This window comes from Sphaerodactylus townsendi, linkage group LG17, assembly GCF_021028975.2.
Source record: "Sphaerodactylus townsendi isolate TG3544 linkage group LG17, MPM_Stown_v2.3, whole genome shotgun sequence".
Lineage (NCBI taxonomy): Eukaryota > Metazoa > Chordata > Lepidosauria > Squamata > Sphaerodactylidae > Sphaerodactylus > Sphaerodactylus townsendi.
This window is the reverse complement of record NC_059441.1, coordinates 22255358-22270561: the sequence shown is the minus strand read 5'-3', so window position 1 is coordinate 22270561 and position 15204 is coordinate 22255358. Positions and strand designations below refer to the sequence as shown.

The following is a 15204-nucleotide window of genomic DNA, read 5'->3' as shown; positions in this document are numbered from 1 at the left end:
GCCTCAGCCAAATTTACATGACATATCTGGACAGAGACTCCTAAAAGAAACTCTGCCCAAGCCATTTAAGGCTACTCTCTGATTCAATCACAAGACAATTGGTCCTACTGTTCCGACATTTAGAAATCAATAGATAAGCTGCTAATTAGCTCAACCCAGCCAGCCCAGCATGGAAATCCAGGAACTCCAGGAAGAGTGCTACTAGCTCCCACCCCAGATTGCGCTATGGAGTATAAAAGTACAGTGCACCCCAAGTTCCTCGCTGGCGCGCGCTTGGACTCTCTCTGTCTAGAGCTCTAGCTCTAGTGCTAGCTGGCTAGCTAGCTAGCTCCTAATGCTCACTGGCTTGTTCCAGCTCTTTACTAGCCTGAACCTCTCTTGGGTCCAGTTGGTTTTGAATCATGATATATCATCCTTCACTTGGATTTACATGCTGGTCATATAAATCCTTGCCTTCTTCAAGAACTTCTCATCTGAACCTAGCTAGTGTATAAGTCCCTGCTATTCCCCTTCTAAATCTTTCATCCAAACCTATTTTCCCTCTCTGCTTACATCTCTTAGTAACTGTGTGTAAGCTTCACCAAATCTCACTGTATGAATGTTCTTACCAAAAACCTATAAAAATATTTAAATTCATTTTGGTCACCTGGTATTCTCTGTAGAACGTTTCAAGTCATTTTCTGGTATAGTTGTTCTAAAGATCCCTCCGCTAACCTACCTCTCGCTACCAAGCTGAGTTATTCCCCATCGCCATTTTAAAACTGTTGAGCTAGTGTAACAAACTCCAGGAGATTTTGGGGTGGATGCCGGAGAGGACAAAGGTGCAAGCGTGCAATGCCATAGATTCCCCCTCTCAAAGCTGCCATTTTTTCCAGGTGAACTGGTCTCTGTAGTCTGTACACAAGCTATAATTTCAGGGGATTCCCAGGCCCACCTGGAGGCTGCCGTCTCTAATGCTGACAGACCTCTTCCACGTCTATTACAGGTGTGCTTCCCTCCTTGGGACCCACTTGGCCTGGCAGTTCCCTCAGCAAAGATTCCCTCCCTGCCTTATTTCACCCCCCAGCTTGGTCAGGTGTCAGGAATGCTCCTTCCCTATTTGAAATTCATCTTCCCCTGACACCTTCTGCCGCTCCAGTTCTGAAGTCACGGTTTTGATTCATTCTTGGAACACATCCAGCCAGCCAGGCTGGAATGGTTTGTTTTAATGACAGGCCAATTGCACGTCAGGCTGCTGTCCGAGGCCTGCTTGGTGTTTGGAAGACGTGGTTCATTTATATGCTCACGTGTATAAGTGAGCATGACTAATCTAAAGAAATGTCTCTATTTTTCAGGCTACATCTCCCCCCTCCCCCGCAGTTCCTCCTCCATAAACATTAAAAACGATGCATAGGCTATAAATATGGGCTCCAGCATCCCAAACAGGTGGTACTAATGGCTCTTAAAGCATCCCTGAAGGGATGTAATGGGAACTCACCATAAATTACGGGGTCTTTCTACAATGGACGGAAACTATGACAAAGTTTCCTTTTAGCACAGGAAAAAATATGGAGAATGATTGATTGAATTAACAAAATGGGAAGGGGGGAATCAAATTCTGCAGAGGTGCTGAATCAGTCTAATACCGCCATTCCTATTTTGCTTCTCCCAGACACAACCTCAAAACCAGTTTATCTTTTTTCCCCCTCCATTTTCTATTTCCTCACGTTAAATCTCCCCGTCTTGCAAAATGTACTCATTTTTCAACATGATCTGTGAATCAGTAGATCAGTTTAGACATATATTATCCAGTTGAAGAGAGGGAACCAAACTGCAATAGGGCCAAGAAAGGTGTTACTAGATATATGGGGAAAATGGAGAGGTAAATGGATGCCCAGCACTCTGGACGTGGCACCTTTGGCAAGTGGGAAAAGATGGGAAAAAAGTGATAAAAATATTGAAAAGACAAGGAATTCAAACTGTTGCAAATCTGATAAGAGGAGGAGAAATTATGACATTACAAAATTTCATAGAGTTAGGAGGTAATGAGAACTGGTTGGTCTTGAGGGGCATTTGGGAAAGGATAAAGGTTTCATGAATAAGAGGAGAGTGTATAATGGTTAAATGTTTTGAACTATATGAAAAATGTAAAGGGAAAATTTTGGGACATATATATGGTTGATGACAAAGACTTTATGATAAAGAACATTGAATCAAAAATGGGAGAAGGAAGGTTTTCTAGATACTGGGAAAACTGAAAATTTAATAGACAGTTGGAAAGATTGAGAAATATATGGAGTTGGAAAGAAAAGTGATATTGAAATGGTATAGAACACCAAAAAAAGGACTTAATCCTAAATGCTGGCACTGCGGAGACCAGGAGGCATATTATAGTCATATGTGGATGGAATGTATAGAAGTGAAATTTTTTTGGATAACTGTAATGTTATATATTGAGAAACTGGTGAAGATTAAAATTGGGATAAATAATGATTTAATGTTCATGGGTGTAATGGAGGATAGAAGGGTAGATAAAAATATAGCTATATATATATATATAATAATGATCAAAGCAGCACATGCAACAATAGCTTTAGGCTGGAAAGAAAAGAAAAAATGGACAATCCAGAAATGGTTGGAATATATCTGGGAACAAGTGACACAGGACATTTTCGATATAATAAAAAATAAACTGTGGTAAGATAAACAGAGCGAAATGTTGAAGATATGGACAATATATGCGGACTGGATGAAAGAAGCTAGAGTCAATGAGGAAATATGGGAGAAGAGATTACAAAGAATGAACTTACTTCTGTTTGTTAAAATTATGAAAAAAATATGGGGGGAGGGGAAAAAGGGGAAATGTATTGAATAGAAGAGAATAGAATAGAATCTTTATTGGCCAAGTGTGATTGGACACACAAGGAATTTGTCTCCGGTGCATATGCTCTCAGTGTACATAAAAGAAAATACATTTGTCAAGAATCATAAGGTACAGCACTTAATGATTGTCATATAGGTCTAGTAAGCAATCAGGAAACAATCAATAGTAATAAAAACATAAAATGTAAAATCATAAAATAAAATGAAATGTCAGCACAGGCTATAGTCATACAGTCATAATTGGGAGGAGATGGGTAATAGGAATGATGAAAAAAGTAGTGCAGTAATTATATAATAAATATATAATAAATAGTTTGACATTATCGAGGGAATTATTTGTTTAACAGAGTGATGGCATTCGGGAAAAAACTGTTCTTATGTCTAGTTGTTTGAAAACAAATGAAAAATATTAATATAAAATGGAATAATAAAATGATACAATAAATTTTTTTTAAAGACATATATTATCCATACAAATGACATACATACATTGTGTACATAACCATTGTGTACATAAAAGGAATAGGTGCATCACCAGTACCGGCAACCAGGGAGATGGAAACCATTTGTAACAAGCAATGTATGGAAACATAAGAAATAAAAAAGGTTGTATGGGTCTGTTTCCACGATGAGTGAGCTTTACCTCATACTCCTTTTACTGATCATAGAAGAATATAGACTTACGTGGATCTGGGACCCAGCACCACTGCTAAGAAAATCTTGATGCTTTTCAAAACACATGCTCACCGTGTGCTGTGGATGCTCATGTGGCCATATTTTGTTCAGAAAATAATTTGACAGACAGAGGTGAAGGAGTGCTTCTAGGCGAGGGGTCGGCAACCTTTACCACCCAAAGAGCCATTTGGACCCGTTTTCCATGGCCCGAAGATCTACCGAGCCGGAAAGGTGGCGGGTCCACTCTGGTTCAGCTCCTCCACTCACCTTTCCTTCCAGCCCTGGGAGGTGGAGGCGCCAGGCAGGGAAACCCCCTCTGCCTGGTCTGTGGGGCAGAGGGGGGGATGGCAGCCACGGCCTGCCCGGTGCCGCCACATCTCGCCCTGCAGGAGGCAGTGGTACCGGGCAAGGAAACCCCCTCTGCCTGATGGAGCAGGCAGCTGCCTGCTCCATGGGGCAGAGGGGGATGGCAGATGGGGGATGGCGGCTGCTCTGGAGGGACATGCCCACGCTACCTTCCAATCTCCAGGGGTTGGAGGGCAGCATGGGCGTGTCCTTCCAGCCCTCCAGAGCAACGCTGGAAGGAGAGGTGAGTGGAGGGGGCGCGAAAAGCAGCGCCATCAAGCAAAGAGCTGCCTCTGGTTTGGCCCTCCACTCAGCTTTCCTTCCAGCACTGCTCTGGAGGGCTGGAGGGACATGCCCACAGTACCCTCCGACCTCCAGGCCATGTGGAGCCACAGTATAAGGCTGAAAGAGCCGCATGTGGCTCCAGAGCCGCAGGTTGCAGACCCCTGTTCTAGGCCATGACAGAAGACTTGGGGTGTTTGGAACTTATTTGACCCATTTTGGTCTCCCTCATCATTCTTGTCCTCAAGTGTACAGGATGGCTGACAGATCTCCCACAGTTAAAGAGAAAGTCTAAGAAGCCACATGACCAGTTTTGGGCCTGCTCAAAAGTGTTATGAACAGTGGTTCTCACAAACTAGATATGGAAAAGTTAAGATGACCTTAAATTCCTCCTCAAATGGAATTCTGTCTTGAACATGCCATCCCAAACCAAATTTATTACAAAATAAAACAATACATGCATACGTTCCATTAGTATGTCCAGATTTTTTTAAGTGGACAAAAACTAAGGGTTCCTCTAGAACTAGCCCAATCAGACAAGGAAACTCCTCCCTCAAACACATCATAGTTGGTTAGGGTTCCTGACCCCAACAGAAAGCTTCCAGGTCAAGTTCATTTGGAAATGCACACTATAACATTTACAGTGGAAGTAGGGATTGTCATGTATCCCCAACTAAAAAAACATGTGCCTCTAAAACACATCACTGAAGTTCGTAGAAATATGCAGTGCATCCAAATACCCAGTGCAATAAAACTGGGTTCAGGTACGAAATGGAAGGAGCCATGTTCATCGAACCCTAATTCTAGTTTCTTGGACACTAAGGAATATCTTTTGCTATTTATTTATTTTATTTATTAATTAAACTTGTTATGCTGTCCACCCCCAAAGGGCTCTGGGCGGTGTGCAGAAGATAAAAACCAATTTAAAAAACGCACAATCAAATAATTAAAACTGAATTAATTAAATACAACAGCAAATACAACAGAAAAACCCAATGTCAGATGGCAACCTGAAGAAATCTCCTTCCTCCCGGGAGGGGACCAGCACAGCGCAAATTAGCCAGTGAGATGGTATGTGGGGGGGGGGGTAGCGGGGGAGGCAATCAGTGACTAGCCCTCCCAAAAGCCCGGTGGAACAACTCCATTTTACCGGCCCTGTAGAACTGTCCAAGGTCCTGCAGGGGCCTGATGGCTAGAGGGAGAGTGTTCCACCAGGCAGGGGTCAGGGTGGTAAAAGCCCTGGCCCATGTAGAGGCTAGTCACTTCATTGAGGAGCCAGGGACCACCAGCAGATTTGAGTAGGGACATACCCTTTCATCTTGATTATTTCAGACCAAATTATAATTCTGTCCCTTTTCTCTTGGGTCCCTGGAAATTTACCAAGATGATTCTTAGATACAACAGCTTCCTCCTTTTGCACAAAAGTCCAATCTCACAGATTGCTGCTTGAGGGAAGTAACTAATAACGCTCCTAACTTTACCATGAATAAATTTGACTACAACATCATTTTGTGTGTGGTAAAAAGTTGGCCATAACCATTTTTTATTAACATATTGGTTCAAGGTAAACAAAGCGTGAGGCGCAGCATGGGAGTCTGATCTGTGTACTGGGCAGCCCAAGTGCTGTCCCCCAGACACCTGAATTTTTCTACAGCCCGCCTGCTGATGAAAAATTATCACATGCTGGAGCAGTTGTGAGATTCCAGATGAGTGGTTGCCGCTTCCTGAAGACTCCTTGCTGCCAGGGACTCCTTGCTGCTATGCAAGCCATAGAAGCCCGTGTCTGGGCAGGTGACCCCTTGGCTTGTTCCACCCCAAACCTCATAAGGAGGTTCCAATAAAGCAGGTATTTCCCCTGCTGTCCCCAAGCTAAAGATCAGTCCCCCATGCACAACCTGCCAACCCTCTAACATTTCAAACATAGATTAACATAAGACCGAAACACAGGGAGAGGTGGGTGGGAAATGAGCGTGCTCCGGCAAATGGGGAGGTATTAGGCTGGGCCCGGCCTTATATAGGCCGCCTGGCCCCACCTCCCCAGTGACGTCAGGGCACCCAAAATCACTGGTCCACGCCCATGAGACTTGCTGTGCTTCCATGGGAAAACAAGTCTGAAGCCTCGCGAGCTATCTGGAGCTCACAAGGCCTCAGGGAAGGTGACAGCCACCTAAGGAAGCTGTCCCTTCCCCACCAGCAATGGTGGCCACGATAAGTCCTTTCCTCTGCATTTCCACAGGAGATAACAGCACTAAAAAAACTAAGAACCTCAGACCTAGAGATGATTCTATCAACAGAGAGAAATTTCCCCTCTTTCTCACAATACTAAAACCAGGGGGAAGAATTAGGACTAATAAAAGGAAACACTTCTTCACACAACATGAGATTGGTGTTTGGAATATGCTGCCAACAGGAGGTGGTGATGGCTACTAACCTGGATAGCTTTAAAAGGGGTTTGGACAGATTTATGGAGGAGAAGTTGATCTATGGCTACCAATCTTGATCCTCCTTGATCTGAGATTGCAAATGCCTCAGCAGACCAGGTGCTCAGGAGCAGCAGCAGCAGAAGGTCATGGCTTTCACATCCTGCATGTGAGCTCCCAAAGGCATCTGGTGGGCCACTACAAGTAGCAGATTGCTGGACTAGATGGACTCTGGTCTGATCCATCAGGCACTTTCTTATGTTCTTGTATGTTGGCACCAAAAGCAAGATTCCCTTTGTGCCTTTAAAGTAATAGCAACAACAACAACTGGAAAAGATGGCAAAACACCAACATCTAAAAATGGAAGTTGAAAGGTTATGGCACAAACCAGCAGTTGTGTTCCCAGCGATTCTCAGCACAGTGGGTGCCATACATGGATACATGAACCATCTACATATTGATATTACAACAGCTTAGGTTCTTCAGTCAGTCAGTCAGTCAGTCAGTCAGTCAGTCAGTCAGTCAGTCAGTCAGTCAGTCAGTCAGTCAGTCAGTCAGTCAGTCAGTCAGTCAGGTATTTATTGTTTGAGCCACTTGCTATAACAATACAGAGATACATGCAGTTAAAACAGTAACTTAGTTAAAACAATAATTTAAATTAAAACAATAACTTAGTTTTACATTAAAATATAAATTATTAGTATTCGCAATCTCTAAATTAAAATGCCCCATCAAATACTTTCCGCGTCAGATGTTTTTGCAGCTTCTTCAAAAGCTAAAAGTCTAAAGTTAATCTCTCCAATTACTTTTGGAACATCCAGTTTCAAACAGTCGCGATTAAAATACTTTGCTTTCGTAATTTCCCCTAGCCGCCATGGAGACAGAGAGCCATCTTGTAAGAAACATAGGAATCAATATCAGATATGAAGTAAGAAAATCAGTTTCTCATCATCGGACAAAAAAGCTGTCCCTAGGTAGTATTGGCTCCAAAAACCTTTTCCTTATTTTCTGAATATAGGGACAGGAGAGTATGTAATGAAAGAGAGATCCCTCAGGCTCTTGTTTTCCTACAGATACAAAAGCTGAGAAAATGGTACTCATGTGTATCACCACTAAGCACTGCTGAAGGCATTGATTGAAATCTAATAGAAGTATAAGCTATTCTTAGGTTTCTTGTTAGTGTGGTGGTCAGATATGTAGCTCTAAAATGATCTCTTTTAAATAGTTTATACCATGGAGCAGTTTTTGTCTGGACTATTAATTGCCTGTTTATTCTGGCATCTTCTCTGTATACACCCAGTCTTTCGGAGTTCAGCATTTGGATGTTGAAACTCTTAATAGATCATCTGGAATAGTGTACCCGAGATCCGATTTTTTTTCAAAAAAAGGTAGAAGCGAGTTTTATTATTTTTTGTCATGAGGAGAGTAAAAGACTGAGGACAAAAGGATTCCCTCGTTATCCCCTGAGCTGGGTTTTTTTTTCCCCAGGCCTTCAAGGTTTACAGAGATGGGCGGCGTGATTCAATTGATGGTAAACCCAACTCTGCCCACATTGGTGTTCCCTTGGGCAGCATCAAAATCCGTCTTTAAAAAAGGTTCTGAACGGGTTCCAGTGTCTTGAGTATAAGGTCATTCCAGCCCCAAACTTCTATTCCATATAACATATGTGAGATGACTTTACTTTCGAACAGTTTGTTTAGGTTCTTGGGAAGAGCTTGATGAAGGCCAACACTGGCTGAAGATCTGGTGGTTGTGTTTCCAATAATCATTGTCATAGTTGTCATCCCCTTGTGGACATCCCCTTGTCGTGAGGAGGGACTCGCATGCTCCAATGAAATTGAGGGCTATACTGGGGGTAGTACATTCTACCAGAAGTGTCTCCGAAGGCAAACAGGTCTCAGCTGAGAAACCAGATCATGAATTCCCACTAGCCCATATAATATGGTGAAACAAATACAAAACAATTTCATACCGTGTCAGTCATCTTGCGAGTTAATAAGGGCCATGTTGCGTGCTGAGGTCCCTGGGCATGCATTGACTACAAGTGGACCAACCATCCAAAAGACAGAAGTATAACACACAAGAGAATCATGACATCATGGCTTATGACTATGAACCAGAAAAAAGAGGATACTTGAAATCCAAATGAAGAAAGTGTTGGCATGTTTCACACCAGACATCACAGTGATTGAGGATAAGAAAATGACCATCATTGACATAGCAATATCAGGGACAGCAGGGTCGATTAAAAAGAACTGAAAACCACTAAATATTATGATTTGAAAATCGAGATTTAGAAACCATGACACAAACTAGCTGAGGTCATCCCAGTGGTAATTGGCAACCTTGGTGCCATTCCAAAAACACGTGAAACAACTTCAAATTGACAAAATCAACATCTGTCAGATTCAAAAGGCAGCCCTGTTGGGATCTGCAAAAACACCACATCGAAACATTAGTGTCCTAGACCTCTGGGTGAGGCTCGAATTGTAATGAAAAGCCAACAGCCAGCTAAAGAACTGGCAGCTGTGATATCAAACATACATGTGGTCCTAGTGATTATTGGTACACTGGGGGCCATACCAAAAAACCTTGGATGGCACTGGATAAAACCTCAATCTGTCCATTACAAAAGGTCACATTGCTTGGATCTACATTTACAATGCTGATACATTTTACATCCTGGGTTCTTGGGAAGAACCTGGGGTATGTGAAGGTCAATAGCGGCTGAAGATCTGGCAGCTGGAATTTCATATAAATAATGGTACTAGATTCAACAAGGCTGTAATTGTGATAAGGGGCAGGGCACATGGTGAGCTCCGGAGCAGTGAGCATGCGTGCCCTGGGCCAGCTGGGCGGCCGAGCCACACCCGGCAGGATCGTGTGATGCGCACAAGTTTAAGGGGTGGAGCACGCTCCCTATTAGGCAGCACACAGTTGCTCCGGCCTTCTTCGACACCTGGAGCAAACTGAACTAGCACTTAGCTCAGCCTGGGGGAGTGAGTTTGTCTTCCATCTCGGCATGACACTGCCATCCACGGGGATTCCAGCCAGGCGGGAGCCCGAGTCAGCGGCCACTTTGGAGGAATTTGCCAGTAGTCCGAGAGGGCGGGGCCAGGGGAGACATTGTTAGGCATGATGTACTCGTTAGAGTCGTCGGTCTCCCAGTTTTTCCTCTTCAAGTGAGTCTTTGGACAAGGGTTCCACGTAAGCGGACAGGAATTTTTGGAGGGTTGGGGAAGGGGTCCCTGTTCTTCTGGAATGGCTCGTGCGCAGGCAAATTTCCCAGGCAGGATTTACAGCACCCACTGGGTTGGTGGGATCTTCCCCATCTTGGGATTCCAGGAACCCTCCTGGCTTGCACTGCCCTTAGAAAATTAGAGAGAGGGCACTGGACGGGTATTTTATGAATGTTTTCTGGTGTGTGAAGGCAGAGGGCCACATGGGGGCGATGGGTTCTAGCAACGATAAGAAAAAATGGAGCAAGGAGGTTCAGGGGTTTTGGGGAATACCTGGCCTTAATTGCTGTGGCTTACCCGGTCTGGGGCTGCCACTTAGCGGCTCATATGAATCATGTTCTCTGAGCCAGGGCCTTAGTGGGCGACACTGCTGGAATTTCTTACGATGAGGAGGTGGGGCATAGTGTTTCACACAGGAGCGGGTTCTGTTGAGACCTCATTCATGCTCAGACATGGATGGTCACAGTTCATGTTTTATCGAAAACCCCAGGTGAGGGTGGTCCCCAGATCGAAGGGAGCCGCAGATTAGCAGGCCTGGGCAAGTTCCCGGTCAGGTTGACCTGTTGGGACTTTAACACAGCCCAAAATGTAGATATGAGCATGTGTGTAGCAAGTGCTTTGTGGCTCATCCACGTAACCAGTGCGCCAAGACCTCTTCGCACCAGCCTTTTCGGACCGGCCAGTTCCCTGGCGACAGTGGTTCGTGAAAGGAGGCTAGCAGCCAGGGAGGGACCGAGGTGGCCTCCAGATCATGACATTGACCCCCCTCTCATTTGCTCCCTGGCCCCCACTCCAGTTTGATTGTCTTCGTTAGAACGAGTCTTGCCAGGTTACCCCCTCCATGCGGAGGCGGAGTACCTGCTTAGGGGTTTTACGGAAGGTTTTCGGATTCCTTTTGTAAGTGATCGCTGGGCCACTAGGGCGCCTAATTTAAAATCTGCTAGGGAATTCCCCGAGGTGGTATGGGACAAAATAATTAAGGAGTGTGCTGCAGGCAGGATTGCTGGTCTTTTTTCCACTCCTTCGATACCCTCGTTGCCAGTTTTTGCCCATAGGGGTGGTCCCCAAGAAGGCTCCAGGTGAATTTCGCAAGATTCAGCACCTCTCTTACCCTAAAGGGGGTTCAGTTAATGACCATATTGACCCAGCTTTATGCTCGGTCCAATACGCCATGTTGGATGATGCCATTCAACTCATCAGAAAGGCTGCCCTATTGGTGAAGTGTGACATCCAATCAGCTTTCCGCATTTTGCCCATTCACCCAGAGGATTTAAATTTATTAGGCTTCAAGTTTGCAGGGGCCTGGTACTTTGATAAGCCCATGCCAATGGGATGTTCGGTGGCATGCACCGCATTTGAGGCTTTTAGCTTCTTTTTGGAGTGGGCCATGAAGGCCCAGTTCCCAGGTTCAAAAATTACTCATTATCTGGATGATTTCTTATTTGCAGGGGCGCATGGCACTAATGCTTGCGTGGAGGCCCTCAATGCCTTTCAGTGTTTAGCAGCCAACCTCGGTGTTCCCTTGGTGGCAGATAGGACTGAGGGCCCTTCAGTTCGTGGGGTTTATTTGGGGGATTTGCTGGATATGGAGGCGGGCACCTTCTCCCTCCCTGCTCAGGCTTATCATTTCAAATAAAAAGTATAGGTTGTGGGAGATCCAGTCCCTGTTGGGGCATTTGAATTTTGCCTGCAGGGTTATTTCACTGGGGAGAGCCTTTTGCGCCCGCTTGGCCCATTCCATGTCGGGTCGCTCAGCTCCCCATCACTGGATCAGGATCACAGCAGGCCTATGTGAAGATTTGCGGGTTTGGCTTAGATTTTTGTCTTGCTATAATGGGGTCACCCTTTGGCAAATCCCTCTTCACGTGGAGAGAGAGTTTAAGGTTCACAGGGATGCCACAGGGGGTGTGGGATTTGGCATCTATTTTGACGGCCATTGGTCTTGGGGCATCTGGCCTCTCTCTTGGTCATCTTATTATATCCTGCGGGACATGACTTTCCTAGAGTTGTTCCCTCTATTGGTAGCAGCCCACCTTTGGGGGGCAGATTCTGGGATCACACTGTTCACTTCTGGTGTGATAATCAGGCTGTTGTCTGAGTGGTCAACAGGCAGTCTAGCCACTTGGGCAGGGTCATGCGGTTGGTGAGAGAGCTGGTCCTTTTATGCCTGAGAGATAACATTTCCTTTCATGCTGTTTGTATCCCAGGAGCAGAAAATAACATTACTGATGCTTTGTCTCGCTGCCAAGTGGATCGCTTCCGTGCCCTGGCCTCAGAGGCCGCCTCGCACCTGGAGACCTTCTCAGAGCAGCTGTGGAGCCTTGGCAACGGTCCATAGCAGAGGGGTTTTTGTAATCCCTCGCTCCAGCCACCCACCAAGCACATGAAGGGGCAGTTGCCTCTTTTTCTGGAATTCAATTATCGTGAAGCCCTGTCCACATGGCAGGCGATTACAGAAGGTCTCCTGCTTCACTACTTGATGCACTTGCATTCACAGGGTTTTGCCCCTAGGTCCATTCGGGTGCATGTGGCTGCCTTGTCCTTTTTCTGCAAGACCCTGTGGGTTCCTGATCCTATAACGCCCTTCCTCGGGTGCAGAACAGTGGTGGGTTGGCGCTGAGCCAGCCCATGTGCAGGGGATACTAGGCAACCTATAGCTAGGGAGCTACTTCAGTCACTCATGGACAGAGCACCCTCTTTTTAAAAATTCTTCCTTTGAAGGCTCTCCATTTCAGGCAGGCATTACGCTGACATTCTTTGGGGCGTTTAGGGCTAGTGAGTTGGTTGCCCCATCTGGGCAACCACGGGCCACAGGGCGCCATGTTCCCCTGATGTCACTGTTGGGGATGGTGGCATTTACATTTGGCTGGTTTCCTCTGAGACCGATCAGCTTCAGCGGGGCACACGGGTCTTTCTTCCCCCAGGTGCTCCTGGTGGATTTTGCCCTGTGGCCGTAATCCAGGCCTACATGGCCGAGCACCCATTAGTACAGGGCCTATTCCTGGTGCACCCACTTTCAAATGGCCTCAGTTTTATGCATAGGCATTGGAAGGCTCAGTCTCCCTCCAGAGGAGCTTGGTCTCCATTCGTTGAGAATTGGAGCTGCCACTTTGGGGGCCTGCAATGGCTGCTCCCTTGAGCAAATTCGGGTGGTGTGTTGTTGTTGGTCGTTAGCCTACAGAACGTATGTGAGACCTCACTTGTTGTTTTAATATTTTGCGTAGAACCACAGGAGAGCCGGATCCAGATTTGGATCATCGGACATAGTATTGTCCACTGTATGCACCCTCAACTACTTGGGGAGCAGATCTGGACCTTGGAAGGGGCATGGATGTTGATTGGCTCGGCCGGCGGGGTATGCACTGCAAGCCCTTGCTGCCTGCTATCCGAGAGGTGCTTCAGAGGTTTGGTGCACCTCATGCGATCGCCATCCAATTGGTTGAAAACGATCTCCCAGCTTTGAAAGGCCTGGAACTGTCCTTGCGGATGGCGGCCAGCCTTCACGAGGTCCTGATCCTGATACCGGACATTAAACTGTTTTGATCCCACCTCTTCCCAAGGCTCCTGTGGAAGGATGCCAGGGAACCGAGGAAAGTGGACATGGTACGCCGTAAAGTTTGCAAGGCGGCAGCGTGGGTGATCTGGGAGCTTGGAGCATGCACTGTTTCGTTTGGATGGTGTGCACCTATCCAAATGGGGCATGGACATTTGGCTGCATGCTATATGGTAGGTGCTCTTGGATTGGCTGGGAGGCTTACGAAGCTGTGGCAGGAGCTGAAGGGTCAGCTCTGTGGCAGTTTGGGCAGAGGAGTGCATCCTGATGGGTAGGCCGAGCTTGCGCAACAGACCTCCCCAGGGTTGGAGTCCTCCATAAGAGGCTTGGGGTGGGGCAGGCTCATGGCGTATGCCGCGGAGACCTCTGCAATTCGAGTCCGACACCCCAACAGTTAGAGGGCCACATAGGGCGGGCACCCCGGTGGCCCAGTACCTCTCTGTCCTCCCCAATAGGGATTGGGGTTGTTGCTGGGGTCAGCCAGGTGTGCTAACTGGTTGCTAAACGGATGGCTCCTCTTGCTTGCCCAGCTTCTGCCTTAATAATAAAATGGGCTGTGGCCCATTTTAATTCCAGGCCTTGTCCTCTGTTTATTCACCAGATGAAACCTCTGTACATCTGGGCGCAATAATAACAACAACACTTTTCATTATCTTCAGAGTGAGGTTTCTTACTTCCAGTTCTTGCTCAAATTCCCAACACTCAAATTCCCAGCATTCCCACAGAAAAAAGAAGGGTGTGCGCCTTGCAAAAGAAGCAGGGAACTGGTCGCGATTCTGACCTTTGCAACCGGAGGTCTGCGATTTCCTCTTCCAGGTCCAGCAGAGATGCAGCTTGTACCATCACTTCTGCACTGCAGGGCAGAGATTTCAGCTGCAGCACGAGCAGGCCCAGACAGAACTTGGCGCCCATCTCTTCCAGCTCCCCAGTGCCAATCTGCAAACCCTAAGGGAGAGAAGCAAAGGCAGAAACAAAGCTGAACATTTTAACAAAGGGTCAGAAATTACTGTATTGTGCTGGGGAGATCATATTACTTGCAATATGTGTCTAGTTGCAATATGGGTGGTGTAGCGGTTAAGAGCAGGTGCACTCTAATCTGGAGAATCGGGTTTGATTCCCTGCTCTGCCACTTGAGCTGTGGAGGCTTATTTCATGAACCAGATTAGCTTGTGCACTCCTATACATGCCAGCTGGGTGACTTTCGGCTAGTCACAGTTCTTCAGAGATCTCTCAGGCCCACCCACCGCACAGTGTGTTTGTTGTGGGGGGGAGGGAAAGGAGGTTGTAAGCCCCTTTGAGTCTCCTGTAGGAGAAAAAGGGGGGATATAAATCCAAACTACTACTACTACTACTACTACTACTACTACTACTACTACTACTACTACTACTACTACTACTACTACTACTGCTTCTGCTTCTGCTTCTGCTTCTGCTTCTGCTTCTTCTGCTTCTTCTTGACTCCCTCTTGTGGGAAAGTTGCTTCTGCCCTCGAGTCTTCAAGACCACATAAACACCATCAGCAGCAGAAATGACAAGGGCCGAGAGATCATTGTAAGGAATTCCCGCCATAGGCCCATGAGAAATAAAAAGGCTTTTGTGTAGTAAAAGATCCCATTTTATTAAAAGACATCTTTAGAAGCTCAGAGTGCTGCGCGAGTGGCAGGAATGACACTTCCCGCCAGAAGCACAGGTTATAATACCATTCACCCCATCCCCATACCTGCTTCCTTGTAGGAGACAGGAGACTTCAATGTCCCTCGAAGCGCAAAGGAATGAAGTCTCCGCCCTTGATGCATCCTGTTAGCCCATAGCCCGGGTCATGTGAGAT

General features: G+C 46.3%; 1 protein-coding gene across 1 annotated transcript in view; it reads right to left on the bottom strand.

The window, feature by feature from the left end:
* AGBL1 (AGBL carboxypeptidase 1) overlaps positions 1–15204 on the bottom strand; it is a 554681-nt gene that overhangs the window by 147051 nt on the left and 392426 nt on the right. The window contains exon 21 of the mRNA XM_048481859.1: positions 14158–14321. Coding sequence (XP_048337816.1) covers positions 14158–14321 — 164 coding nt within the window. The remainder of the gene's footprint in view (positions 1–14157; positions 14322–15204) is intronic.